Consider the following 26,724-nt stretch of genomic DNA (forward strand, 5'->3'; position numbering starts at 1 on the left):
ATCTTTTACTCTCCACCAAACTCTATTTGTTATGCATTATGTAGATTGCAACTATAAAATTGCGAGTCTTACTGCTCCTCTGGCCTATGAATGAGCATTGCCACCCAGGTCTGGTCTACCTTGTGCTCTCCCTTCCCGTAAGCTGCATAAACACCTATGTACAAATGACAGCTCTGAAGAATGCAGTACAGTCTTAACGCTTATCTGAAATATCTCTTTGCAGTGTTTAACAGTTAGGCAGGCCAAAGATTATGCAATTTGTATGGAAGGAAAAATTGCTAGATTCCCCTATTAACACAGTTGGCTTTGATGGGGGGAATCCCTTCCGCAGTGCTATTGTTTTCTGCTGTCACAGTGATCAGTGTTGGTCATGGCACTAATCGTTTGGGAAAAATCAGACAGGCTGGCTGTACGCAAGTCAATCGATTGACTTGTGTATAACCAGGGTGCACATACATGGATCAAAATTTGGCTGGTCCCTGCTGAAGTGGCTGAATTTCGATTCATGTATGGCTGGCTTTACACAGCTACTTACTACAGTTCTAGGTGACTACCATAAAGGCATTTTAATCATCAGCCTATTTTGGTGTATAACAATATAGACGTTTAAACAGATATCAGTAAATTATGCTAGTAGTGTTTAAAATGCATAAAAATACAATACTAAATGAAAGGTATTTTCATATGCATTGAGTGGAATTCCAGCCTAACTTTAACTATGCTTAAAAAGTCCCCTTCCCCCGCCTGCTACCCTGCCTAACCTGTGTAAAAAGATGTGTATACTTACCTATTTTTTAGTTCAGTCTGGTCACATGATCCCCTGCCAGTGAGTGGGGGCTGCAGGGGAGAAAAGGGGACACACAACAGCTGGGGATTCCGAGTGCCGTGATGTCACTCATAGGCTCCTATATCCCAGCCGTTGTAAGCTCTTCCCTGCAGGTACCGCACACTGAAATAGGTAGGTTTACAGATATTTTTTTTATATAGGGTAGGCAGGATAGGTACCAGGAGGGGGGCAGGGGACATTTTTAAGCATATCTAGTGTTGGGCTGGAACCTTAATTTGTGGTAATCCATCAACTCATGTAAGTTGGCTTGGAACTCCTTTTTTTTTTTTTTTTTTTTTTTGCCCTCTTTGCTCTCTTTGCCCTCATTGAGATTTAATTTCACTTTTTGTCCCAAACAACTCAGTACACCTAAAATTTGCTCAACAGGTGAAATCCCACCTCTGATACTTGTCACTGTTTGGGTGACCCCATGTGGAGATTTCACTTTGCTCCTTTTTCCCTTTACAATGGTTAAATTTATTTTTTTTCATTCATGTTCTCTCCCTTTGGGCCATATATAAACTGCCTCGGGAGTAAGCGGTTGGGTTCAGATCTGATGCCCATAGAGGAGAAGGAGGAACAGCCATTCCCTGATCTCTTCTGTGACTAATGAAGTCGAAAGCAAAGAGGATTTTGTCACTTACAGTTTTGTTGCTGTGTTTCCCACATCTAATCAAAGGGCAGAGGAGGAATAATGGGTCTAACAGAACCCTGATCTCTTCATAAAGAGTACCTGGCACCACCAAAAGCTATTACAAAAGGTGGTTTTCACCCCTTGTGATGGCAATAAATTTAAAAAATAATAGGTTAAAAAAGTTAAACAGAAAAACAAATTTTTAAAAGCATCCCTCCATGTTCACAAGGAAATGTAAATGCACGCGTAGGTCTGGCATGGTGATGGCATCACACATGAAGTATAGCTCCGAACATTAAAGTGAAAACAATAATTCTAGCACCAGAGCTTTCTTTTACCTCTAAATTGGTAACCTGTAAAAACGTTTAAAGCGTTGCCTATGGACAATCTTTGGTACCGTAGTTTGTCGCCATTTCACAGGTATGCGCAATTTTAAATCTTAACATGTTTGGCATCTGTTTACTCATCGCAACATCATCATTTATATTTTAATAAAAATTGCATATTTTATTGTGTTCATGTGCACTAAAACTCTTTTAATTATATTTTTTGAAAATCTGCGTTTGATAAACAGCTGCGTAAATATTGTATAGCATAAAAAATTGTAACCGCAACCATTTTATTCTCAAGGGCCTCTTCTTTCAAAAAATCTATAATATTTGAGGTGTGAGTGGAGGAAAAAGTCCGGACAGCCGCACACCAGGAAAATATAATCCAACGAAATTTCTTTATTGTAAAATCAGGATCAAATCATGTGCAAGACGCCATGGATAAAATGTACAGATAATCAGCTGATGCGTTTCACGCTCTTGCGGAGCGCTTAAGCGCTCCGCAAGAGCGTGAAACGCGTCAGCTGATTATCTGTACATTTTATCCATGGCGTCTTGCACATGATTTGATCCTGATTTTACAATAAAGAAATTTCGTTGGATTATATTTTCCTGGTGTGCGGCTGTCTGGACTTTTTCCTCCACTCACAGCATGGATTAGCATTAGCCAGCACCTGGGGCTCTTTATCTCTGGAGAGTAACATCCATTTCATACCTGGTTTGGATCCAACCTGGTGCGGGGAAAATACTTGTGCAATATTTGAGGTGTGCTAAGAAATTTTGAAGCAAATAATTCTGATTTAAACATGTTTGTGAAAACCTTAAAAATTGCCCCTGTAGTCAAGCAGTTAATTTAGAAGTATACATACTTCTTAATCATATTAGTAGAACAGCTATTTTGATAGATATTACTGAACTCCAGAAATATTGTACAATGTCCTTTAATTCCACATAGCTTTGAATATTGTGCATAAATTGCATATGGCCTAATACAAATAATTGCAGCGGCAAAAGTCGGCTTGTGTTCAGTTAAAAGATCTAAAGTTTTGCAAGTTCAAACTGTCTTTTTATTTTGCAGATAAAAAATATAGTCTCTAAAATGCAAATAAATAAAAAATTTTATACAAGTATTAACAATAAAAAAAATCATTGTATAAACATGTAAACCCTGATGAAACATTAAAACAAAAATTGATGAGAAACTATTAGGCCTCACGCACATGATATACTGGTTTGAGCATTTACTTTTTCTGTATGTATTTACATGCATTTTAGCGCATTTTCACATGCACTTGCGTGAAAATTATTTCTTGCGTTTTCTCTTTTTGCACAATATGTAAATGAGCATTAGCGCATGAGGCGTAAATTACTGACCAAAAAGGCTGATTTAAAAAAAAAAAATTTTAACTGAAGAACGCACGGGGCTTGTTTACGCGCCTGTGTGCATGGGCAGATTACAATTAATGGGCTGCGTTTTAGCTCAGTAAAAAAAAAAAAAAAAAAAAAAAAGCTCTACTGAGCTTTTTCAGGCTGCAGTGTGCAAGAGGCCTTATAGCTTCCCTTTTAGGCCCCATTCACACCTCAGCATTTTGTAGCTTGAAGCCTGAAGCTCCAAAACTCTGGAGGAGAAAAAAAATCAATTATTCTCTATGGAGATGGTTCACATCTCCACTCCAAAACGCCCGAAGCTCAAAAAAGTTCTGGAGTTTTTTTTGTAGCTCAATTCGGGCAGATTTGGGTTTTATTCTGCTTTTTACATTGGTGACCTTTTGACCTGTACAAAATTGCGTGACTTTCTGCCTGAAAACGATAAGCTCAGGTGTGAATGCAGCCTTAAAGCCTAATGCCGCGTACACACGAGCGGACTTTACGGCATACTTGGTTCGGCGCACCGGAGTCCATCGGACAATTCGATCGTGTGTGGGCTCCAGCGGACTTTTTCCCCCCAAAAGTTCGACGGACCTTGAAATGAAACATGTTTCAAATCTTTTCGACGAATTCAAGTCCGGTCGAAAAGTCCGCTCGTCTGTATGCTAGTCCGACGGACAAAAACCGACGCTAGGGCAGCTATTGGCTACTGGCTATGAACTTCGTTTTAGTCCGGTTGTACGTCATCACGTACGAATCTGTCAGACTTTGATTGATTGTGTGTAGGCAAGTCCGTTCATTCCGAAAGTCCGTCATAAAGTCCGTCAGTCCGCCGGACAAAGTCTGCCGCAAAGTCCGCTCGTGTGTACGCGGCATAAGTTCACCTTTGGAGCATGTTACATGTTCCACCCATATTTAGGGTGAAACACGTAGCATGTCCCAGCTCTTGTCTACTCCCCCACCCCCTAATCCCTCCCTCCCTGCGACAGTGGACAGAGGATCTTCTCTCCCCACCCACTGTCACAATTTAAAAACATGCCCAACCATGCAGGGCTCCATTCACACAGCCGCATCATTCATTCGGTTTCCTGTGAATGAATGCCTACAAGTACCATCAGTAATTGTAGCTGACGGCTTGTAGTTCTAAAAGAACTGCGAGGGCACTGGTGAGCGTTCTCATAGTCCATTTCTGCCATTCAATAACTGCCTGCCCGTACAGATTACCAAGTGTCTGCAGGATCCAGGCATTGCACCCGTGATCTACTGATTGCGCATGCAGTGCCTTATAGACTGTAGTGAAAAAGAAATAATAAATGCACTTTTTTTTTTCCTGCAGAAAGATGTACATTTATTATTTTTTTTTTTTTTTTTTTGTAAAAGGGTGAACTTCTCCTTTAAGCTATCCATTGGCATAAAACACAGGTTGGTGCAATGACTGTTTGTGAGAATAATCTGTGCACTAGCATGCACACTTGTGCTCCCTGGTGTCTCCATAAAAATAAGGATCATCTAATGCATGCATCATAACTAGTTGACTTTACCTTCTCAATATTGATTGGTCAGCATTTGTCTTGCAGAGTTGCATTGTATCTATACAGTACACTCGTGACAGTTGCCTTATTTATTCCAACTTGACTACACTACATGGCAGTCACCTTCTGTCTAAGCACTTTTATGGCTACCTCTCTAAAACTGCCAAGAGGGTTTTTGGCAATTAGTGGCCAAAGTTGTTTGGACCCTCATTTAAAATATACTTTGTCACGCATCCACATAAACAAGAAAAAACCCAAAATGAAATTAGCAGTAACATCTTGCAAGTGTCAAAAAAGCAATATTTTACATCCTCTTTCAAACAGTTGCATCAAAACTCTTTTTCAAGCGTTTGATTCAAAAGCTGAGAACCTGTTCTTGACAATTGCAAGTTGCTTGTGTAGATTATGTATTGCTGGTGTAGCCCAAAAGTAGCAAGTCTGGTAAACCACTGCACAGGACTTGTGCATAACAGATGTGTAACTATCTCTCTGTTGAAACTATCCCATGTAAAATAGCACAAAATCCTATAACTCCCAACATTGGATGATAAACTAAGTCCCTATTATCCCACTGCGTTCGCCGCCACGGTCCACCATGTTGCCATTCGTATATCTATAGTTACTTCTTGCTGTTTTCAAAATAATTTAGGCTTTCCTGCTTCCCTGAATTCCTCTCAGTTCTTTAAACAAAACCTGTACCGAGAAAGTGGGTAGGCTGTCATTGCTGGTATAGCCCCCTTACCATGCACCTCCGGTTTTATTTTATTTAGGTATAACAATTTTTTTTTTTTTTATTTGCAGCCTAAAGTTGCCCATAATTGGTTAGATCTCTCATTGAGAAGGTTTGATGGATGTGAGAGGCTATAATAAACACAAGCCTTTACCAAGATTATTAGACCCCTTTCACAATGATGGATCAATCGGGTCTGCCTGTAAGTTTTTCAGGCGGACCCGATCGGAACCATCCATTGCTCCCTACGGAGCGGTAGATGTCAATGGACATATGTCTGTTGACACCCGGCAACATTCGATCCGAACCTGTCCGCTAAAAACAGACGGCTGGGGATCCGTTCCCCATCCGTCCGCTGGATCAGAGCGGATGATAGTCGGATGAAAACGGACAGGCGGGTCGTTTCCATTCAACAGTCCATAGAGGATAGCTGGGTGAGTGGGCAGATCCGCTGGCAGACTCCACCAGTGTAAAAGCTGCACAAAGTAAGAAGCACTTCCAGTACCTGTGCATTTTCAGAATTGATTGCAAGTGTGTCTTATACCATGTACATGTTGAGCAGTTTGATATCACATGCAATAAATAGTGTTGCATTCAGTTCTCCGATTTCATGGTTTTCTGCTTGTTTTAGTACACAAAATTTAAAACATTTATTGTATGGTATGCTGTAAACTGCTTTTTGATGGAATTATAAAATATACACACTGGTTCATAAATTGCTATCTTCTAGGGTGGTTTCATTTATAAGCAGTTTTTAGCAATTTTTAATACCTATTATGTGACCAAATTCATGTTGACTTTACCAATCTTGGTATTTTTCTTAGAAAAAATTGATGTTGATGCCCGTCTATCAGAACTCTGTGAAGATGTTAAGGTGTGTGTATACAATATATTTTTCCTTTATGTATAGAGAGGATCTTTTTTATTGGAGAATTATGTTTTATTAGGCTCAGACTGGGTTCACACTAGAGCATGGAGCGGCTCACAGCAGGGGGTCCGGTGCGTTTCCATTCACCGGTTCAGGTCCGATTTCTGCCTGAATTTTTGGCTGAATTCAGACCTTAACCAGACCAAAAGACGCACAGGACTCCTGTGCAATTGACTTTAGAGCCGCTTCGGAGATATGTGAAGTGGCTCCATAGAGAGCCGGTCACAATCTCCTGCTATGTGAATTGGATGCGGAGAAATCCGCATCCAATTTGCAATAGTGTGAACCCAGCCTTAAAGTGGAAGTAAAGTCTAACTAACACTATTATTATAAATCTACCTTCTCCCTTCCTATCCTGCATACCTCTGGGAAGAGGAGGGAGCGCCCAAAATGGCTGGGAAGCCGTTTTTTACACAGGGTATGCAGGACAGGTAGGAGGAGGGGGAGGGAATGTTTTTTGAATGATATTTATTGTTAGTTTTTTTTTCCACTTTAAGTGTAAAATTGGACTGTGCATATAAAAGCATGGTTTACTTGATTTGTTTGTTTTGTCCTGATAAACAACCTTTCTGCTAAACATTTACTAGAAAGAACTGTATTCCTAGCTTCACAAATATTTGTATTTATTTATTTATTTTGTTTCACTAGAAAATCGATAATCCTGATGAACTGGCAGAGCTGATTAACATGAACCTTGCACAGCTTTGCTCTCTGCTAATGGCTCTTTGGGGACAGTTTGTTGAAGTTATTGTCCTGCAAGATGAAGTTACAGCAATGGTAGCACAAGAACATCATACGCTACGAGTGAGTAAAAGACAGCCTTTCAATTAAAAGAACCGCAAATTAGTGGTCAGTAGTGTATTTTAATAAGCACTACAGGTTGTTGGGCCATGCATTTGAGTGCCTAGCTCTCTGATGGTCCTGGCCTTTTGTGATTTTTCATTTTCACTGACCATCCTGGGGCTGTTACTTAATCCATGGCTTGCCTGATCACCTTGATGATTAATTGTGGAGCAAACCTTACTATGTAATATTGTTTTATGCATATAGTAGGAGTTTCGTTCACCTAGCAATGTAAATATCACAAACTTTTCTTGTAAAGATTACCGCTGTAGGAATGGAGTGGTGATATAGGAACTGATCACATACAGATGGGGCTTTTCCACTTGAACTGCCAATCTCCGCTAAACTGTTAATTAAATAGGTTGGCTTTTGTTTATTTTCATATCCTGTATCAAAAGAGACAGCAAAAGCTTGCAGTTATATTGCGGGTAAGTTTTTTTTTTTTTTTTTTTAAAGTTCATGTGGCCACTGTCCTGATGTCAAAAACCTTTACTAGTTCATGAAGAAATAGGTTTACATTTTTTTTTTTTTTTTTATTTCTCCAGGGAAAAAGTAAAGAATGTCATTCATACTAATTGCCAGCGATCTTACTGTTCATTATACTAATAATTTAAGTTTATTAATAGTAGGAATAGCAATGCTAGTGTTAGTAATCTAGATTTATAATGTGCAGAGTTTTAGTTCTTGCTGGTTGTATTTTTAGGTACGCAGATTTGCAGAAGCGTTCTTTTGCCTTGAGCATCCCAGACAAGCAGCCCTGGCATACCAAGAATTGCAGTAAGCATGACAACCTGCATGTGATAATTTGAAAAACTTCATTGTTTAGCATACCAACCTTAAATCATCATGTATATTATTGTGCAAAAGGTGTACAGCATTTTTCACAGGAGTGCTATTTTTCACATGCATTCATGAAACTGCATCTGTGCATTGCAGTGTTTTAAAATGTTCTTTATTAACAAACGGTTGGTAATTCTGTACCTAATGATATCGTCCTCATGGCCTCATTCACAAAAACATAAGTCCTCATACCTCCTTTTTGTTTCTGTTTTAGCTGTTCAGACTGGCCCAGCTTTTTCAGCCTGCATTTTTTTTTGATCAAACTCCAGAATTAACTGTACAGGGTGAGAATAGGACGTGTCAAAAATATTTTGCTGGTCCCTGCCTGCACTTTTGTGCATTCTTTTTGGGTTTTGTTTGTAATAGAGTCAGGAATGGGTTGGATGTTATGTCAAGTTTTTTGTATTGCTTTACGTGTCCCTGCTCGGGAGGTTTGCCCCGAATTGTCCTGGTGACCACTGTAACTGAGGCAGGAAGTGAGGGAAAGTCCAGATATATAGAGTTATACCAGAGCAAGAAGCAAGGGTAAATCTTCTGATGGTTCTATTGCCAACTGTCTAGGATGGAATATGGATTTTGGGAGATTTCTGGTCTAGGACAGGAAGTGAAAGGAAATCACCCCAGGAATGTTTGCACACAGGAAATAGTTGATACCCCTGGAGCTCTTGCCATAATATGCAAGTTTTCTCAGTGTATTTGCACACTTACATCCCTTGTTGTTACTTCGTCCTTGCACTTGCCCATAGCATGCCGAAATTGGACAAATCCAACAAAAATTACAAGCAGGCAGGGAAAAAAACATTTATAACAGAAGAAAATAGTCTCTTCTAACCACAAAGCAAGTTTTTTTTTTTTATTTCCTTTTATTTTGCACAAAACTGCCTGATACTATTAATTTCACTGGGCTCTGCTTACCTTGTCGAAAATACACAAAAATGCAGGTTGTCTTGCTATTTAAAAAGCAGTAAGCTGCAGCACATTTATGTGAACTATTCACATGAGAATGCAGGGGACTGCTAGTTGAAACTGATTTTACTGTAGGAAAAAAAAGTGAAATGGGCTTTAATTTGTCTAATACATGATCTCTAAACCAGGTTGCACACTACATGCTGCTTTGCTTGTATCGGCTACTTTGCAGTAAAGCAAGGTATTCGAGAGCCCTGTAGTAACTGATGTACATGTAATAAACAAGAATGTTGCATATACAAAACGTTAACAGTTGAACGAAAACAAACATGCATACAACACATGTGCACACACTATCTAGCCTTCCTAGCAAATGAGCATTGACGAAAGTCTGTATGCTATAGGGATACACAAAAAAAAAATCACTTGGATTGCGTTATGGCTGGTCCGCTAATTCCATAGCAAACAGGAATCCAGCCATCTCAAGCAATTTGCAGGAAAACAGGTTCTTGCTATTTATCTCTAATGCCCCGTACACACGGTTGGATTTTCCGACAGAAAATGTGTGATAGGACCTTGTTGTCGGAAATTCCGATTGTGCGTATGCTCCATCACACATTTTCCATTGGATTTTCCGACACACAAAGTTTGAGAGCAGGATATAAAATTTTCCGACAACAAAATCCGTTGTCGGAAATTTCCGATCGTGTGTACACAAATCCGATGAACAAAGTGCCACGCATGCTCAGAATAAATAAAGAGATGAAAGCTATTGGCCACTGCCCCATTTATAGTCCCGGCGTATGTGTTTTAAGTCACCACGTTTAGAACGATCGGATTTTCCGACAACTTTGTGTGACCGTGTGTATGCAAGACAAGTTTGAGCCAACATCCGTTGGAAAAAATCCTAGGATTTTGTTGTCGGAATGTCCGAACAAAGTCCGACCGTGTGTACGGGGCATTATAGTGTGGCTTCTAGTGTTCTCCATTCTAATTCAGTTTCTATGAGAGAAGCATTTTTCCAACTCCAAACTCCAGTTGGCACTATAGCATCATACATGCCACGGGTGAGATTGGTCAAAAGATTAAGCTATTGCTAATCCTTATTGACATAACTTTGGGTACAATGTTTGAAATAGCTGCTCTAGAACAATAGCCAAAAATGTGTACAGTGCCCACATATACAACAAAACTATCTATTTCCCCATTGTATTTGAAGACAGAGAAACTAGTCATGTGCAAACCTCGTTCCAATGGCATTTGTTGGAGAGATGTTCTCACAAGAAAACTGATGTTTACACCTAAAAAAAACAAATGAGTTTAAGTCTGAAAAATCACACAACCTATAACACAAATGCTAATTTTGGTTGAAGCCAAAGTTGCTGCTGCAGCTAAGTTCACAGTTACATACAATGCATTGTGGCCTGTAACGGGTGCTATATCTCTCACCCTGGGCTCAATTAAGTTTTTTTATAGTGTTTATCATCAAGACATAAAGGTCTGTGTAATTGTAATTTTTTTTCTGAATCCCTGTTATTCCATGACTCACCCCAAAGTTTATTGCATGATATTTGATGCGCAAAATTTGATGTTTATTCCCTCATTAGTATTGGGGTAGATACCCTTCTTCAGTGATAATTTTATAGACTTATTAGTAGATCAAAGACCAGATTATGTTTTTGTGTGCTTTTTTTTTTTTTTTTTTCAAACATGGCTATTGTTTTTGGCTCCCATAGTGCTCAAAGCCACCTTCAGATGTCAACAGCGATCAAGAATTCCTCCTACTTCAGTTCTCTTCCTCCTCTTCCTCTAGAGTGCAGTGAGCTGGATGGGGACTTTAACTCACTACCTATTATTTTTGAAGATAGATATTTAGATTATATTACGGAAGGTAAGTACAGGTTAAATAAAAGTACACAAACCGACTGAACGTGTGGTGCATCTACTATAAAAGGGATTTCCATTTTTAGAATACAATGGAGACTAAAACAGCTTATAAACTTCAGAAGGGAGTCGGATACAGAGGATCAATTTTCTGCCCTTAGCCTTACTTTTTATAACCAATAATAATGTCATAAACATAAACAGCCAAGCAATTTTGTTTATGCCTGTGAGAACAGGTGTACCAAGCTGCTGTATACATTATATAGGCAGATCAAATGCTAGATTATCTCAGGGATAACTGTAGTGATTGTACAAGCTTTTCTATATATCCCAGTCTATCTGCAGCTGCCTATTGGTACATAAATATGCTGAACTTGAGCAGTATACAGATGCCCTTTGAGGAACTAATAACTTGTTATAGCTCTTAGATTTTTTTCACTAGGATGTTTTTCTAGACTACTGATAACATTTTCCACTCTCAAATGAGAGTGAATGGAGATGCTAGACAAATTACATATAAATCGTGGTACACATGCGCCGAATATTGGCCGGTTCAACAGAAACTGGTCGTCATTCGGCCCGTGTGTACGGCAGCCTGTCTGACAGAAGCTGGCTAGCGTCTGTTGAACAGACATGCTGGAAAAACAGCAGCCGATTGGCATCTGACTGGTGTGTTCTGGCAGAAAAAAAAAAATGACAGTGAGTACTGGGCCTAAGTAGCCAATTGGTTATATACAATGCAGCTACTTGATTTCTCCGCTTTTTTAAGTAGTAGGAGCTGATAAATTAGAAGTGAAAGAAACTGGCAATCAGGTATTGCTAATTTTCAGTCTATGAGAGATTTGCTATATAATGTGATTTAATTTAACTTTCATGCTTGTCATACCAGAGGAAGGGTCCTAACGGATCCAAAACTGCTGTTATTTTTAATTAATTTTTTACTTGCCTAAAACATATAGAAGGTGCTGCAGATTGAACTTTTTTTTTTTTGTTTGTTTTTTGTTTTACTATATATTAGAGTTTAGGTGATCTCCACTATCTGCTTTGCACCTCAGGGATCATTTTACTTGTTGCTTTATAAATCACTATTGTATTTTCTGCATGTCATGTAATTAAGACGCACACATCATAGATATGCATAGAATGCACAGGTTAATTTTAGCAGTAAATCTAATAGTATTACCAATTTTAATTCTTCCTTGTTCCTTAATGTGTTTTATACTGTTATGTCAAATGGACTAGACAGTTTTTTTTTTTTTTTATTTGTGCTATTAATAGCCTTCCTTAATGTCTTTTGTTTTGGACGTTGCAGATTTGGATGGACCTTGGTTGGGTATTCAGAACTTGCAAAGATCAGAATCTAGCAAGCCTGAGAAACTTGATAATGAGGAGGGATATGTTTGTGCTCCTAGTAGCCCAGAACTAAAACTCAGAGCAGAAGGTGTCTCTGCTTCATCTTGGTGTACTGAAAGTGAAAAGCCTCTTACAAAGACCAAAAAAAATGACGATGATAATAAATCTAAAACAAAAGGAAATAAACTTATGAGGACAATGAAAACTGATAATCCCAAAAAGATAGTAAAGCAGAATTCTAAGGATTCTGTGGTTTTAGTAAGCTACAAATGTTTAAAAGCTGCTACAGCTGAGGCTATGTCTAAATCGTTTGAAGGCAGGCCTTCACATTGCCACAAAGATGGACATAACCTTCATCCAGGGTTTCTAGCAAGTGACACAAAGTCATCTGGATTGCAAGCTTGGCAAAAGCGACATAACTCTCTCCCATCTACAACCGTGACAACCAGGCCGCCGTCTACAAGTAGTGACAGTACTGAAAGAAGCCACAGCAGTGCTGGGGATTCTGGCAATTTAGCATCTTTTTCCACTTCCAATAATTCTGGTACACTTGGTACACAAGCAGGTACTGGATGTACATATGTGGATAATGTGTTACCTGGAATAGAGAAGTGCCGCTCTGGACACTCCGCAGTACCCTCTGGTCTGAGGACAATAGAGGTTAAGCCAAGTAACAAAAACTCATATGAAGGGGAAAAAGTAACTGTTATTTTTAGCTCTAAGTCAGAGGGTGCTAAGACTATCGCCTTTAAGGACAGTATACAGGGGCAGGACTTATCTGCTTTAACTGGGCCTTCAACCCCATCACTGGAGCCAGATTCTGTATTTGACAAAGAGGTTGCACTGGAAAGTAATCTAAAACTTCCTGGAAACGAGGATCCTCTGACCAGGCCTAAAAACAACCAACTACATAGTGGCAGTAAAGAGGTCCACATTATAGTAAGTGGAGATACAATAAAGTTGCCTGATCTCAGCATCACCTGTGCATCTTCAAGATTTTCTGATTCTGGTGTGGAAAGTGAACCCAGCTCTTTTGCAACCCATCCAAATCCAGAACTCTGCTTGGAAAATGTGACTGAGCATGATCCTGTATCAAATGACAAGGTATTTTCACCTCTTTTGCTAAAACCGGAATCCAGCTTGAAAGCCACCATTGAAAGCCACTGCACAGAAAGCACAAGTGCTTTGAGTGAAATCCAGTCATCCTTGACATCCATAAACTCTTTACCGTCTGATGATGATGAATTGTCCCCAGATGAAAGTTCTAAGATTTCTGTTGTTCCTGAGGGCCAGATGAAGGACAGTAAAACTGTCCTGGACTTGGGTGCAGTTGAATTGCCAAAGTTTGATTCCACAAAATCCAACATTCTCTTAGAGCCTCAAAGTGTTGTGTTTTCTGACAAAGAAAATGTACCTGTCCATTCTTCTCTTTCAAATATCAGAGAGCTTTTTCAGTTTGCTATTTCTGATGAGGAAACTCCAAACGAATTTAAGAGTATTCCTATACCCCCTGCTGGCTCCATAACCACTTTTAGAGAACCCCCAACTTCAGAAACACTTCATCATGCCTCCCAAATTGCACTTGATCCTGAAGTTATTGTTGTGGGAGAGCAGTCAGTAGTATCTGGCTCATTGATTATGGATGAGGAAGTTTTGCTGCAAAACGTCAAAGAGAAACACAGTGACGAGGTACCAAAACTATCAAACCAAGACATGTCTAAAGCTGGGAGTAAAAGTCCTTCTGCTGCTATACTTTCTTCCACTAACAGCACTGACATTGTCAAGCAAGGTTTGGTAGAAAATTATTTTGGCTCTCAAAGTAGCACTGATATTTCTGACATTAGCCCTGCAGAGGATTTTAAGCATGCCAGTCCTGCCAAGGAGACTGTAAAATTGCAGCCAGTTGGCCCATTGTTGCAGGAAGATGAGGAGGAGGATGATGAGGAACAAGATGAAGAAATGATTGAGAATGGCTACTATGAAGAAACAGATGGCCCATTGTACAAATCTGAGGACCCTGAATGTGAAGTTATCCATGATTCCGCGCATGACAAGTGTTTAAGGTCTGAGAGGATTGGTTCTGAATATTTAAAAGATTCACTGAACATGCCCGGTGTTTGTTCAACCAGTTGTCTATCTTTTTCTTATACATTGAAAGACTCCCCTCGAGGAACTGTTTTTACTACGAGGAACGCACTTGACACTATAACAAAACAACCAGGGGGTGCAATGTTTGCATCATGCTCATCTCTTGCTTGGTATGAAAGCTCTCCAAAGCCTTTAATGCTAGCGTGAGTACCATTTTATTTGTCTAGATATTTATTAATTTTACATTGCAGTGTAAGGACTAAAAACTGAAATGCTACATTTTAAAAAGAAATACAAGACTGCCAAAATAAATGCTTTAAATGGGCACAAACTGATTCTTTTAAGTAAACCTGTAGTGATAAAAACATAGTAAACCAAACATCCAAAGCCCACCTTAATCCTTGGTCTTCCTCAAACGCCTTATGCACAAAAAGTAAAAGCATGGGCACACTCCTACTACATGGTGTCAAAGTCTCAGTGACCTATCATGAGTTTTGGTTATTGCTGCATGGGATGCAATGAGGATGTAACTCTGTTCTGGTTTCAGGGTGCTGTAATGGTACGTTATCGTTCCTACATTTCAGCTGAAGTCCTGATTACATATTTTTTTAACAATACAGGTTCCCCTAAAACATCAGTTTTGGGTAAAAAAAAATTGATATGTTGAACTTCTTTCTGGATTCTTTAAACTCTCATGAACTCCTGCAGTCAGATATCTGAACCTTAGCTCCGTCCACTGGGCTTGTTGCATTTTTAACTTTATTTTACTAAATGTTGTTGCCAGAATAATCGTCACTGAAATATTGCAGCAGGTTTGGTTTGCTACAAGACATTTTGGTAGAAAAGTAATAGCAGTCCTAAGAACATGGCTCAGTTATGGTCAGGAGGTAAGTGCTTTAGCCTAGGTTCACTTTGCTGCGGGTTAGAAATCGTGCGAGTTCAGCTGAACTTGCACGATTTCATCCTGGCAATGCAGTCCGACTTCGGGGGGGATTTGACAGACATCTTTGCAGGTTGCTGCCCAGATGTCTATACAAATCGCCCCCCGAAGTCTCCAAAAGTAGTACAGGAACTACTTTTGGGAATCAGTGCGGCGCCACACCAATTTTGGACGATGCCATTTCCGGCAATAGCATTTTAAATCGCATGCCAAATCGGACAAATGTGAACCTAGGCTTAAGCAGAAAGTAGGGGATTGTGTTAGTGGTTAGCTTTTGGGTAATTTTGCTTAGTTGTAGGTGTTTGGATATAATTATTTCTGTGCTCAAACAAACTGAAAACACAATTTAATTCCTTTTTAATATTAATAGCATACTCGCCTATCCATACATGTCTCCATGCTTGATTTTGTTGAAAAATCACTTTGAAAAACACCCCTCTTAGCACGTCTAGTTGTGGCCATCTTGAGTAAGAGCAGATGATTCAAGTAGCATTTACTTCTGGAATCCATCTGCTCTTACGTCAGGCATATAGACAGGAGGGTGCGCATATCCGAAAAAGCCTGTCCTCCCCTCCTTCCAATGAAAGAGAAACATGCCTTTTAAGACCTCCTGGGTGTATGACAACATTTAGGCCTAAACCAGGAAGCAGCTGAAGAAATTCAAGGAAAAAAGTAAATATTGTATTTCTTCCTATCTACAATATTTACTAATGCTAGCTAGTGCTGCACAATTAATCGTTAAAAAATCGTGATCTTGATTCAACCCCTCTGAAGATCTCTATTGCAGAGTTTGCCGATTCTTTCATATAACAAGTGGAGAGACTTATCTGCTCACTCAGCTGTCAAAAGAAAACATCCGGGCAGTTTACCAAGTTTTTAAAATGAAACATTGTAACTAACTTCCTTCTTAGTTCAAGGGGAAACTTCTGTGTGTAAAGAAAAAAAATCCAGGCAGTGTGCCAAGTTTTTAAACAATGTGTAAGGCTCGGTTCACACTAGGACGACTTGTCAGGCGACCTAGGTCGCCTGACAAGTAGCGTCCCGTTCAGTACAATGGAACCGTTCTAATCGGAGCGACGCAAGTCGCTCCGACTTAGAAAAAGGTTCCTGTACGACTTTGGGGGCGACTTGGGGCGACTTGCATAGACTTCTATACAGAAGTCGTTTTGCAAGTCGCCCGGGCAGTCGTGTGCAAGTCGCCTCGGTGAGGCGACCTGCAAGTCGTGCCGCCTCTGGTGTGAACCGAGGCTTAATGTAGGAAGTTTAACCACAAGTCTAAATCTTTTTCTGACACTTGTTTCTTAAGGTAAAATCAATATTTTTTGCTAGAAAATGACGTGGAACCCCCAAACATTATATATATTTTAGCAGAGACACTAGGGAATAAAATGTCAATTGCTGCAATATTTTATGTCACACTGTATTTGCCCAGTGGTCTTTCAAACTCAATTTTTTTGGGAAAAATACACTTCAATGAATAAAAAAAAAAAAAAAAGAAACAGTAAAGATAGCCCAATTTTTTTTGTTTTAATGAGAAAGATGATGTTGCACCGCGAGAATCGTGATCTATCTTCTAAGCAAAAAAATTGTTATTCTTATTTTAGCCAGAATCGTGCAGCTCTAATGCTAGCAACATAAGGATTTACAATGGTTAAAGTCTTTGTTAAGCCACTCTAACCTGTGTACACCATCAGCACTGCCTCCTATTGTAGTATCCCCCTCTGTGTGTGATTTATAAAAATAAATGCTGCAAATACCTAATTTCACTGCCGAGATTGCGATCACATGACTGGCCAGCCTCCTTCTTTCCTGCTCTGAGAGATGTAGCGAGCGGGGCTTAGATTCCCCTGCTGATATCAGTCTTGAGGGGAGGAGGAGAGAGCTGGCTGGTCATGTGATCTTAATCTCAGCTGTGAAATGAGGTATTTACAGCATTTATATGTATATCATTCACAGAGCGGGACATTGCAATAGGAGGCAGTGCTGATGGTGTATACAGGTTAGTGTTATGAGAGCAGCAGGAGGGGGGATGGGCGGCTCACACACAGACAGAGGGAAGGAGGAAGGAGGACACAGGAACAGAGAGGATAGCAGACTGCTTTTGACAGAAGCACGTAAATTGACCACGGTGTCAGGCTCAGCAGCAATGATACACCGTGGTCCGTTTACAGAGGGGCGTGGAGAAACTGGCAGGAGCAGCCAGGTTTTTTAGGTGTTACAGGGGGCCAAATGACTCAGGACAAGCACTGTGTCATATAACATGCTTTAAAAGAGCAGGATCCATTTTTGGGGGGGGGGGGGGGGGGGGTGTTAAACACTTTAATGCTTTAATGTTGATTGAGTGTGTTTAGTTCCACTGTAAATATAATATAGTGTGTATTTGTGTCAAATACATATTAAGTAGAAATTATTTTTGTATAGAGAAATAATTCATGTACAATCTTTTGTCCTATGATCCCACACAATGTACTGCATGCAGCAAGACTTAAAGGTAGGAAGGTATAGGGTTGAGATATCTGTCGGGAAGATCTTGAGTGAACTAAGTGTTTGTGCCAATTTCCATATCTTAGTTTGAAGAAATTGCACCATACTTTTATATTTGCCCATATTTTTATTATATTTGAATGTATGTTTGTTGTAGGTTCCTTCAGGCCAAAGAAGAATTAAAGCAATTAAAACTCCCTGGGTTTTTGTATAGTGATGTGCCTCAGTTGGCTTCCACAGTTCCATACTTCAGTGTGGAGGAAGACGACAGTTCTGAAGAGGGGATCCATCTGATTGTGTGTGTTCATGGGCTAGATGGTAAATATTACATATGTGTGAAGGATGTATTGAAGTAAAATTAAACCTCCACCACAAATTTTTCTCTATTGGACCACAATGGCTTTTAGTTATAATGTGCCTAGTATGCACATTATCAGTGATACCCCGGTGCTGCGCAGTCAGTGTTCCCTTTGTGGGTGTGCCGCTTTCTTCTTCCTTCTTCTTTCTTCCTTCTTTCTTCTCTTTTCTTCTTTCTTCTCTTTTCTTCTGTTTTTTTTTTTTTTTTTTTTGCAGGTTTAATTCCATTTTATGTGAAAAAAATAATAGATTGATACTTATATTAGTAGTCACTGGTATCTAAAGAGAAATGTTTAATGATTTTTGGAGCAATCATGAAGTAAGGATGAGGAATGTTATGTTCATTAACTTATATAGCACCATCATCATTGTACAGCATTAGGGTGCCACTACCCAGTATGGTTCCACATGATTTAATGGCCAGAAGAAACTATTTGGAGAGAAGATCAAGTCATATAGGAAAACCAAGCACTTTTGATTGTCTAAAACATCTATGGTTACTTCAGGTTAAGGAGATGGAGAAGATAAAAAATGACAGAGTTCATGCAAGATGACCCATCTGCAAGACAGTTTGAAAATAAAAAGTTAATAAGTAGAACCCTTAAATGATTATACTTTTTAGTACAGTTTTTTTAAAGCGGGGTTCCACTCAAATTTTTAACTTAATCTTACCCCCTTCAGTTAATTGCATAGATGTTCAAATGCCGCACGAAAATTTTTTTTATCGCTGTAATTACCTTTATGTTGTACTTTATTGTGGCACTTCCTGTCTCTCCTCCCATGGGAGTAGGCGTGTTTATTGCCTTTCCCCGGCGCCGCACTGTCTCCTGGGAGCTTAGTGTCAGGCTTCCCAAGATTCAGTGCGGAAACAATGATCATGCATGTGAACAAGCTGTGAATGAACAACATTCACCGCATCCAGGAAATCAATGCTTGTGGGCTTCACATGCCCACAAGCAAGATGGAAACAGCCAGCATCACATTTTTAAAGTTATTCTTCAGTATGAAAACAGACAGAGGCAGAAATATTACACCCAAACTGTGAGTATTATTTTGGGATTAGCAAAGTGTCTCAATGACCTAAAATAAAAGATTGGTTGCCGGACTCCCACTTTAACTTTAAATTATGTCCACGATCCACGTTGATCTCGGGTTTTTTGGGTACTGCACAGCCACTTCTTGAACAGTAACAGTATGGTGCACTTGTTTATAGGCAAAAAGTGAAATAAAAAATAATTTTTTAAAAATAACTGTACTAAAGGAAAATACATTAGATGAATAACATTTAAAAGGCAAATACTGTACCTTTCTTTCCTAGTTGGCTTTTTGTACGTATGTTTAACTTGCATATGCTTAATTTATTCATATGTTTAGCATATTCCTGGTGAATGACATGCATTCTTTATACATCATGCGAAAGGTAGTTAATCTGTGAAAAACCTTGAGATCACAGTTGCATGTATTTAGGGGTTTCCCTATCACTCACAAAAAAAGGATTAACACCAGACCTCAGATAGTTGGATATTAAAGACTACATTGAAAAAAAGTGTTAGGCAGCTCATCAATTTATAATAAGTAAAAGGCAACCAGTTTTACATTAGTGCTCTGCAAGCATTGTTACAGTTGTTACAAATGTCTTTACACCTGGAAAACCAAAGTGAAAACCACCTGGAAATACATGGTGTTATATAGTAATGTGTAGCAAACATATACAGTATTTTTTTTTAATCCTTTCTTTTTTTTTTCTGTCTTGTCTTGTGTAGGCAATAGTGCTGACCTCCGCTTGGTAAGAACATACATAGAACTTGGACTACCTGGAGGGCGAAAAGACTTCCTTATGTCAGAGAGGAATCAGGTGTGAAAGAAACATACATTTAACATGTTAGTGAATACTACCATCACCCCTTTTAAAGGGAAAGTTTTCCATACAGGTTGCAATTTCCTAGGTTTTGGGAGAACATAAAGTGCACGCTAGTATCAGGCATGCAAGCCACAATTTAGGGAATTCATGATTTCCTTGCTCTAAATTACAGAGTCATATTTTAGCATAAAGTATTAATCAAAAGTAATATTTCACCAACCAAGAATTGCTGTTCTCAACCAGCCCTTACATTTTGTTTATTGCTAATGTAGGTTGTGTAGCAATTTTGTGCAACCTTTTCATATTGGTATACCTGAAATATGTAAACAGATTACCAAGCAATTAAATGTGCTGATAATACAAAAATAAATGTATTACATGTACCAGTAGCATACAATATGCGTATGCAATAAAGAAACAGACTGAACAAATATTTTCTTTTCTAAAAAAAAATATTAAAATATCTTCTGATTTTATTCCCCAGAATGATACATTTGCTGACTTTGATTCAATGACAGATCGTCTTCTGGATGAAATTATACAGTATATTCAAATCTACAGTCTGGCTATTTCAAGGATCAGGTAAGAGTCATGTCTTTGTGGATTGGTTAACACAATAGTTATAACATACAGTAATTACTGAAGCATATTTTAATAGCTATAATGTGCATGTTATCAAATGTTATATAAATGTTTTTAAAGGTTTGCTATACTCTTAAAATATTAGCTCTTTCAATATATCCTGGGATCTCAAGCAGTTCTGCAAGCATAACCTTTTACCTCTTGTTTTCCTTTGGCTTTGCTTTCCCTGTGTTTTATCTGTTGTCCCAAGCATAGGGCAGAGTAAATATTGTATCCTAATCGCACAGTACAAGTCACAGGACTGGTATTCATAGAGCAATGTTTCTCATCCTTTTCTTCACTCAAGGCACCCTTGACAATTATGCACAGTCTCTGGGCACACCAGTCATAAATGTAAAATGTTACTGTTCATGGGAAACCTGAGCCTGGGATGATGCATAAAACCACTCTATTCTAGCAGGAATGGATGAGAGGCGGACACAGAGCTCCTGGTCCACAAACCTTAGGCTTACCCCATACACATTACAATCTGAACATACAATCTCTGTACAAGCAAATTTAGGGCTACCAAATTTATGCAATATGATGACCTACCTAATCTATCCAATCAATCTGTATCCAGCCAGGCAGGCTCTAGCTTTTACATACTTGTTGGTAGATCTAAAGGAGATTGTATACAGATTGTAATATGTGTAGTGAACATAAATCATTAGTCTTTAAAATGAATATGGACAAGTAGTTACATGTGTCTCTGAAAAAAAATGCTCGATTAGTTGGGACAAATTTTAAACATTTTGCCATGGTTTCCCTGGGCACCTTGGACAGCACCCCTGTTGAGAGAGGCTGTCATAGATCATGTGTTATTTTTCGCTACCTTCAGGTGATTGGACACTGGCAAAAACTTTTGCTTCCACTACCCCTAGACCTTACCCATATATCTCAACCACTCTGAGGCTCCAGCTTTTTTCTAGTAGTGTTAGGTGATTAACCTGTTCTCCTCTTGGAGAACAATTTTTTTTTCTTTTTAAACCATTAAAGGCTATTTATCTGAATCCTCTATCATTAACTGTATGTATATCTGTAATATATCAATATCTAGCACTTTTCCATATTGACTAGTTTTGGGACAATACCTGGACCCCATTACATGGGGGTCAGCCTGAAATGTTTGTTTTGGCACTGGGTTCTGTGTTAGGTGCTCACCTTGACATGAAATGCAATGTGTGAAGCTAGTGGCATGGTGATAGACAGGTTGGGGGCTGTGGTCCCTTTCTATATGTCCCAGACAATGAAGACCCCTCCCAGGGGTATACCCAATGTAATGGGTGAAGCCCAGTGTCGTGCATAAGGTAAAACAGGTTTTCCCTGTTCTATCCTGCTTAACAGCAGCAGAGCTGTTGAAACCCATCTCCTAAAGGAAAGGAGTATATGATTTCGGTTATTCCCACATTATTCAGAGCAAGGAAATCCAACCCCCACAAGATTTACTTTGCCTGGTACAAGAACATTATCCTTGTCCCTACGGAAATACTCGTATCACTTGTATTTTGGGTTTTCAGTTGCAGTTGGGTCTTGACCAGCGTCTGGCTCCAGGACCCTCAAGAGACAAGTTTCAGCCTTATACATCCTTTTTTCAGAAACCCCTTGCTTTGCAATCCCTTATCAACATTTTTCTACAGGAAGTTGCTCATATGATGATCCTAATTCGAATCGGATCTTCCCCTTAGTGCTCTCTGTTCTTCAGAGACCTATTGGAGACATTCCATTGGAAAACTTTACCATTAGGTTACCATTTTGGTTGCCATCACATCTGTTAGGCATGTTTCTGAGTTAGCAGCTCTATCTTAAAAAAAAGTATTTTCTTATTTTGCAGAAGAAAATAGTGGTTAGAAGCCAAACCTTTCCCTCTACCTAAGGTTGTCTTTCTTTTTTTCCACCTATGAGGACATCATCCTTCCTTCCCTCTGTCCTGCCACAAAACATGACAATGAAAATTACCTTATATTGTCTGGATGTGGTTAAAGCTGTCAGGGATTAGGGCTTGGCAGCCAGGCCTCCTTTTGCAAGACAGAGTTCATTTTTGTTCTTCCAGGGAGTCCTCGTAGAAGATACCCTGATCTGTGATCCACCATTGCCAGGTGGATTGGACAACTCATTTCTAGGGCTTACACACTTAGGAAAAAAGCTCCTTCCTTTCCCATCAGAGCCCATTCCACTAGGGCTGTTGGTGTATCCTGGGCTTTTTAGCATCAAACATCTGTAGCTCAGAATTGCAACATTGCTACCTGGTGCTCAATTCACAAATTTTACAAGTTATACCAGGTGGACATTCAGCCTGGGTTCATACTATTGCGACGTTGGAACCAGCGCAATTGCATTGCCGGTTCCCGCATCGCACCTCCCTCTCAGGCAGTTCACACTGCCCACTGCGAACTGCTGAGGGTGTCAATACAAAGTTAATGACACCCTCAGATCGGTTTGCAGATCACAGTGCGAACTGTGAATTCGGACAAGAATTGAGTCGCAGCGATCCGATTCTAGTACAGGGGGAAAAAAAGGTTCCTTTTTCGTACAAATCCAATATGTGTTCAGCCATGCAACTGTATGGCTGAATTCGCATTGCACAGACATCACATGTGATCTTCACAGCAATGCGGTGCGAATCACATGCGATGTCTGTGTTTGCAATAGTGTGAACCCAGGCTGAGACTGATAACAGCTTGAAGGGCCGTGTGGCCACAGCTCTTATCTGAGTGTTTTGTTTAGGTTTTTTAAACCCTTGGTTTGCTATGTTGTTGCCCATCCCTCTGTGGTTTTTTTATTTGGGTATGCCCCATGTTCTATGAATCAATTCCGGTGTCCTGTAAGGTACCATTTTAGATAAAAGGTATTGTGATCTACCTGCAGATTTCATATCTTGGAGAACAGAACAGGACACAGGTCCTTCCCTCTGTGTTTTGGTCACTCCTTATTGCTTGCTAAAAACAGCCTCAAATAATGGGCATGGTGGCCCTAGCAAAAGTTTTTGCCAGTATCCAATAACGTGAAGGTAGCAGCATATAACCCATGGTCTAGAATACCAGTCCTGTACTTGTACTCCAACATGAGGAATTTCCTGGTAAGTCAAAATTCCTATGTCTGTTTACATTAAGCTTTTATGTATATATTCTATAACTGCAGACTAAGAGTCTGAGTAAAGAAGGCATCTGCTGCACATACAGTGGATATAAAAAGTCTACACACCCCTGTTAAAATGTCAGGTTTTTGTGATGTAAAAAAATGAGACGAAGATAAATAATTTCAGAACTTTTTCCACCTTTTAATGTGACCTAAACTGTATAACTCAATTGCAAAACAAACTGAAATCTTTTAAGGGGGGGGGGGGGGGGAGTAGAAATAAAAAACTAAAATTATGTGGTTGCATAAGTTTGCACACCCCCTTATAACTGGGGATGTAGCTGTGTTCAGAATAAGACCCCTTTCACACTAAGGCGCTTTGCAGGCGCAATAGCATTAAAAATAGCCCCTGCAAAGCGCCCTGAAACAGCGGCTCCATTCACACTGGAGTGGTGCGCTGGCAGGGCGTCAGAAAAAGTCCTGCCAGCAGCTTCTTTGGAGCGCATTAGGAGCAGTGAATTCACTGCTCCTAAAACGCCCCGGCCGCTAGCGAGGGTTAATAGCACCGCAAAAACGATGGTAAAGTGCTGCTAAAAACAGCGTTTTACTGCCAACGTCCGGGGTGGCTCAGTGTGAAAGGGCTCTTAAGCAATCACATTCAAACTCATGTTAAATATGAGTCAGTACACACCTGTCATCATTTAAAGGGCCTCTGAGTAACCCCAAATAAAGTTCAGCTATTCTAGTAGGTCTTTCCTGACATTTTCTTAGCCGCATCCAACAGAAAAAGCCATGGTCCGCAGAGAGCTTCCAAAGCATCAGAAGGATCTCATTGTTAAAAGGTATCAGTCAGGGTATAAAAGAATTTCCAGGGCATTAGATATACCATGGAACACAGTGATGACAGTCATCATCAAGTGGAGAAAATATGGCACAACAGCGACATTACCAAGAACTGGACGTCCCTCCAAAATTTATGAAAAGACAAGAAGAAAACTGGTCAGGGAGGCTGCCAAGATGCCTACAGCAACATTAAAGAGCTGCAGGAATATCTGGCAAGTACTGGTTGTGTGGTGTATGTGACAACAGTCTCCCGTATTCTTCATGTGTCTTGGCTATGGGGTAGAGTGGCAAGATTGAAGCCTTTTCTTACAAAGAAAAACATCCAAGCCCAGCTAAATTTTTGCAAACACACATCTGAAGTTTCCCAAAAGCATGTGGGAAAATGTGTTATGGTCTGATGAAACCAAGGTTGAACTTTTTTGGCCATGATTCCAAAAGATATGTTTGGCGTAAAAACAACACTGCACATCACCAAAAGAACACCATACCCACCGTGAAGCATGGTGGTGGCAGCACCATTTGGGGCTGTTTTTCTTCAGCTGGAACAGGGGCCTTAGGCAAGGTAGAGGGAATTATGAACACTTCGAAATGCCAGTCAATGTTGGCACAAAACCTTCAGGCTTTTGCTAGAAAGCTGAACACGAAGAGGAACTTCATCTTTCAGCATGACAACGACCCAAAGCATACATCCAAATCAACAAAGGAATGGCTTCACCAGAAGAAGATTAAAGTTTTGGAATAGCCCAGCCAGAGCCCAGACCTACATCCCATTGGAAATCTGTGGGTTGATCTGAAGAGGGCTGTGCACAGGAGATGCCCTCTCAATCTGACAGATTGGCAGAGAAGAGTGGGCAAATATTGGCAAGTAAAGATGTGCCATGCTGATCTGATAGACTTATACCCAAAAAAACTGATTGCTGTAATAAAATCAAAAGGTGCTTCAACAAAGTTTTAGTTTAAGAGTGTGCACACTTATGCAACCATGTTATTTTTGTTTTTTATTTTTACTTCCCTCCAGCTAAAAGATTTCAGTTTGTTGTTCAACTGAGTTGTACAATTTATAGGTCACAGTAAAGGTGGAAAAAGTTCTGAAATGATTTATCTTTGTCATTTTTTTACATCACTGAAACCTGACATTTTAGCAGGGGTGTGTAGACTTTTTATATTCACTGTATACGCTTGATAATAAGCCTTAATAGTGCGGAGCCATAAATGATTATTTTCTTGCTGCAGCTGGTTTTATTTGTCTATTAACTGCCTGTAATCTTCTCTACAGAAGCATTCAGAATGGGAGAGAGGAGCCAATCAGGCTCTGCTACAGTGCACTTGTACTGACAGAAGCAAAGAGCAGAATGAACAGTGAATATTCATCACCATGCTGCTGTTCCTTCATTTTTAAGTCAGAAGGTTCTTGACCAAACTGTGCTGCTGCAGTTAAAGTCAAGGATCTGCCTAAGTTTTCTGGCAGGGATGCCTGAATCAAAAGACTGGCTGCACAGTATTACTGATCCTTTGGTTGATCAGGTTTTTCTATATTAAACTGTGTGATTTGACTATTTAAATGAAGTTCAGCTTAAAGTTGATCTTCTGTCATCATTCAGTGTTGTGCTTCTACACATGTTTGGAATAATTTTTTATGCAGATTGTCAAAGTACATGATTTGAGATTTGGTTGTAGCTGTATGCTAGAACCACTGGCAGCATAACATACGTGTTTTCTTTTAGTTTTATAGGACACTCATTGGGGAATTTAATTATACGATCAGTTATTTCACGGCCGAGGTTCAAATGTTATCTTAGCAAGCTGCACACTTTCCTTTCCTTATCTGGTCCACATCTGGGTACACTCTACAACAGCAGTGCTCTTGTCAACACAGGTAAGAAAAATGTATACACACAATAAGCATCTTTCTTTCGCTTTTCATGCTATCCTGGGATGGTAGGAAAAAATTTAAGAAATGGGAATTTCACCTCAAACTAGAGTCTATATTCCTTTTTTTTTTTACATTGGCTAGCATTATGTGAACCCAGCACTTTACTAAAGGTTCACTGGGCTCATTTACTTGTTCCATGCTGATATTTCCATGGTTGTTGGCACCAGTAGACGTCCACTGATGCCTCCAGTCTCAGGAGTAAGCAACTCGAAAAGATAAACCAATACCTGGATATCATTATGTCTTCCCCCTCCTATATAGCTATGAATTTACACATCTGGGCGATCATAGCATAAATCTTTAGGGAAAGATCTTTGTGTTCTGGTCGTATCTGCATATCTGACTC

The 26,724-nt window shown here is 39.6% G+C and overlaps 1 protein-coding gene across 6 annotated transcripts in view; it reads left to right on the forward strand.

The window, feature by feature from the left end:
- FAM135A (family with sequence similarity 135 member A) overlaps window positions 1–26,724 on the forward strand; it is a 194,581-nt gene that overhangs the window by 146,699 nt on the left and 21,158 nt on the right. For all 6 annotated transcript variants that reach the window (XM_073626746.1, XM_073626745.1, XM_073626750.1 and 3 more), the window contains 9 exons: window positions 6,244–6,293; window positions 6,996–7,151; window positions 7,894–7,967; window positions 10,673–10,827; window positions 12,133–14,464; window positions 17,843–18,003; window positions 19,806–19,897; window positions 20,388–20,485; window positions 26,170–26,321. In XM_073626746.1, coding sequence (XP_073482847.1) covers window positions 6,244–6,293; window positions 6,996–7,151; window positions 7,894–7,967; window positions 10,673–10,827; window positions 12,133–14,464; window positions 17,843–18,003; window positions 19,806–19,897; window positions 20,388–20,485; window positions 26,170–26,321 — 3,270 coding nt within the window. The remainder of the gene's footprint in view (window positions 1–6,243; window positions 6,294–6,995; window positions 7,152–7,893; window positions 7,968–10,672; window positions 10,828–12,132; window positions 14,465–17,842; window positions 18,004–19,805; window positions 19,898–20,387; window positions 20,486–26,169; window positions 26,322–26,724) is intronic.

This window comes from Aquarana catesbeiana, linkage group LG04 (genome assembly GCF_042186555.1).
Source record: "Aquarana catesbeiana isolate 2022-GZ linkage group LG04, ASM4218655v1, whole genome shotgun sequence".
Lineage (NCBI taxonomy): Eukaryota > Metazoa > Chordata > Amphibia > Anura > Ranidae > Aquarana > Aquarana catesbeiana.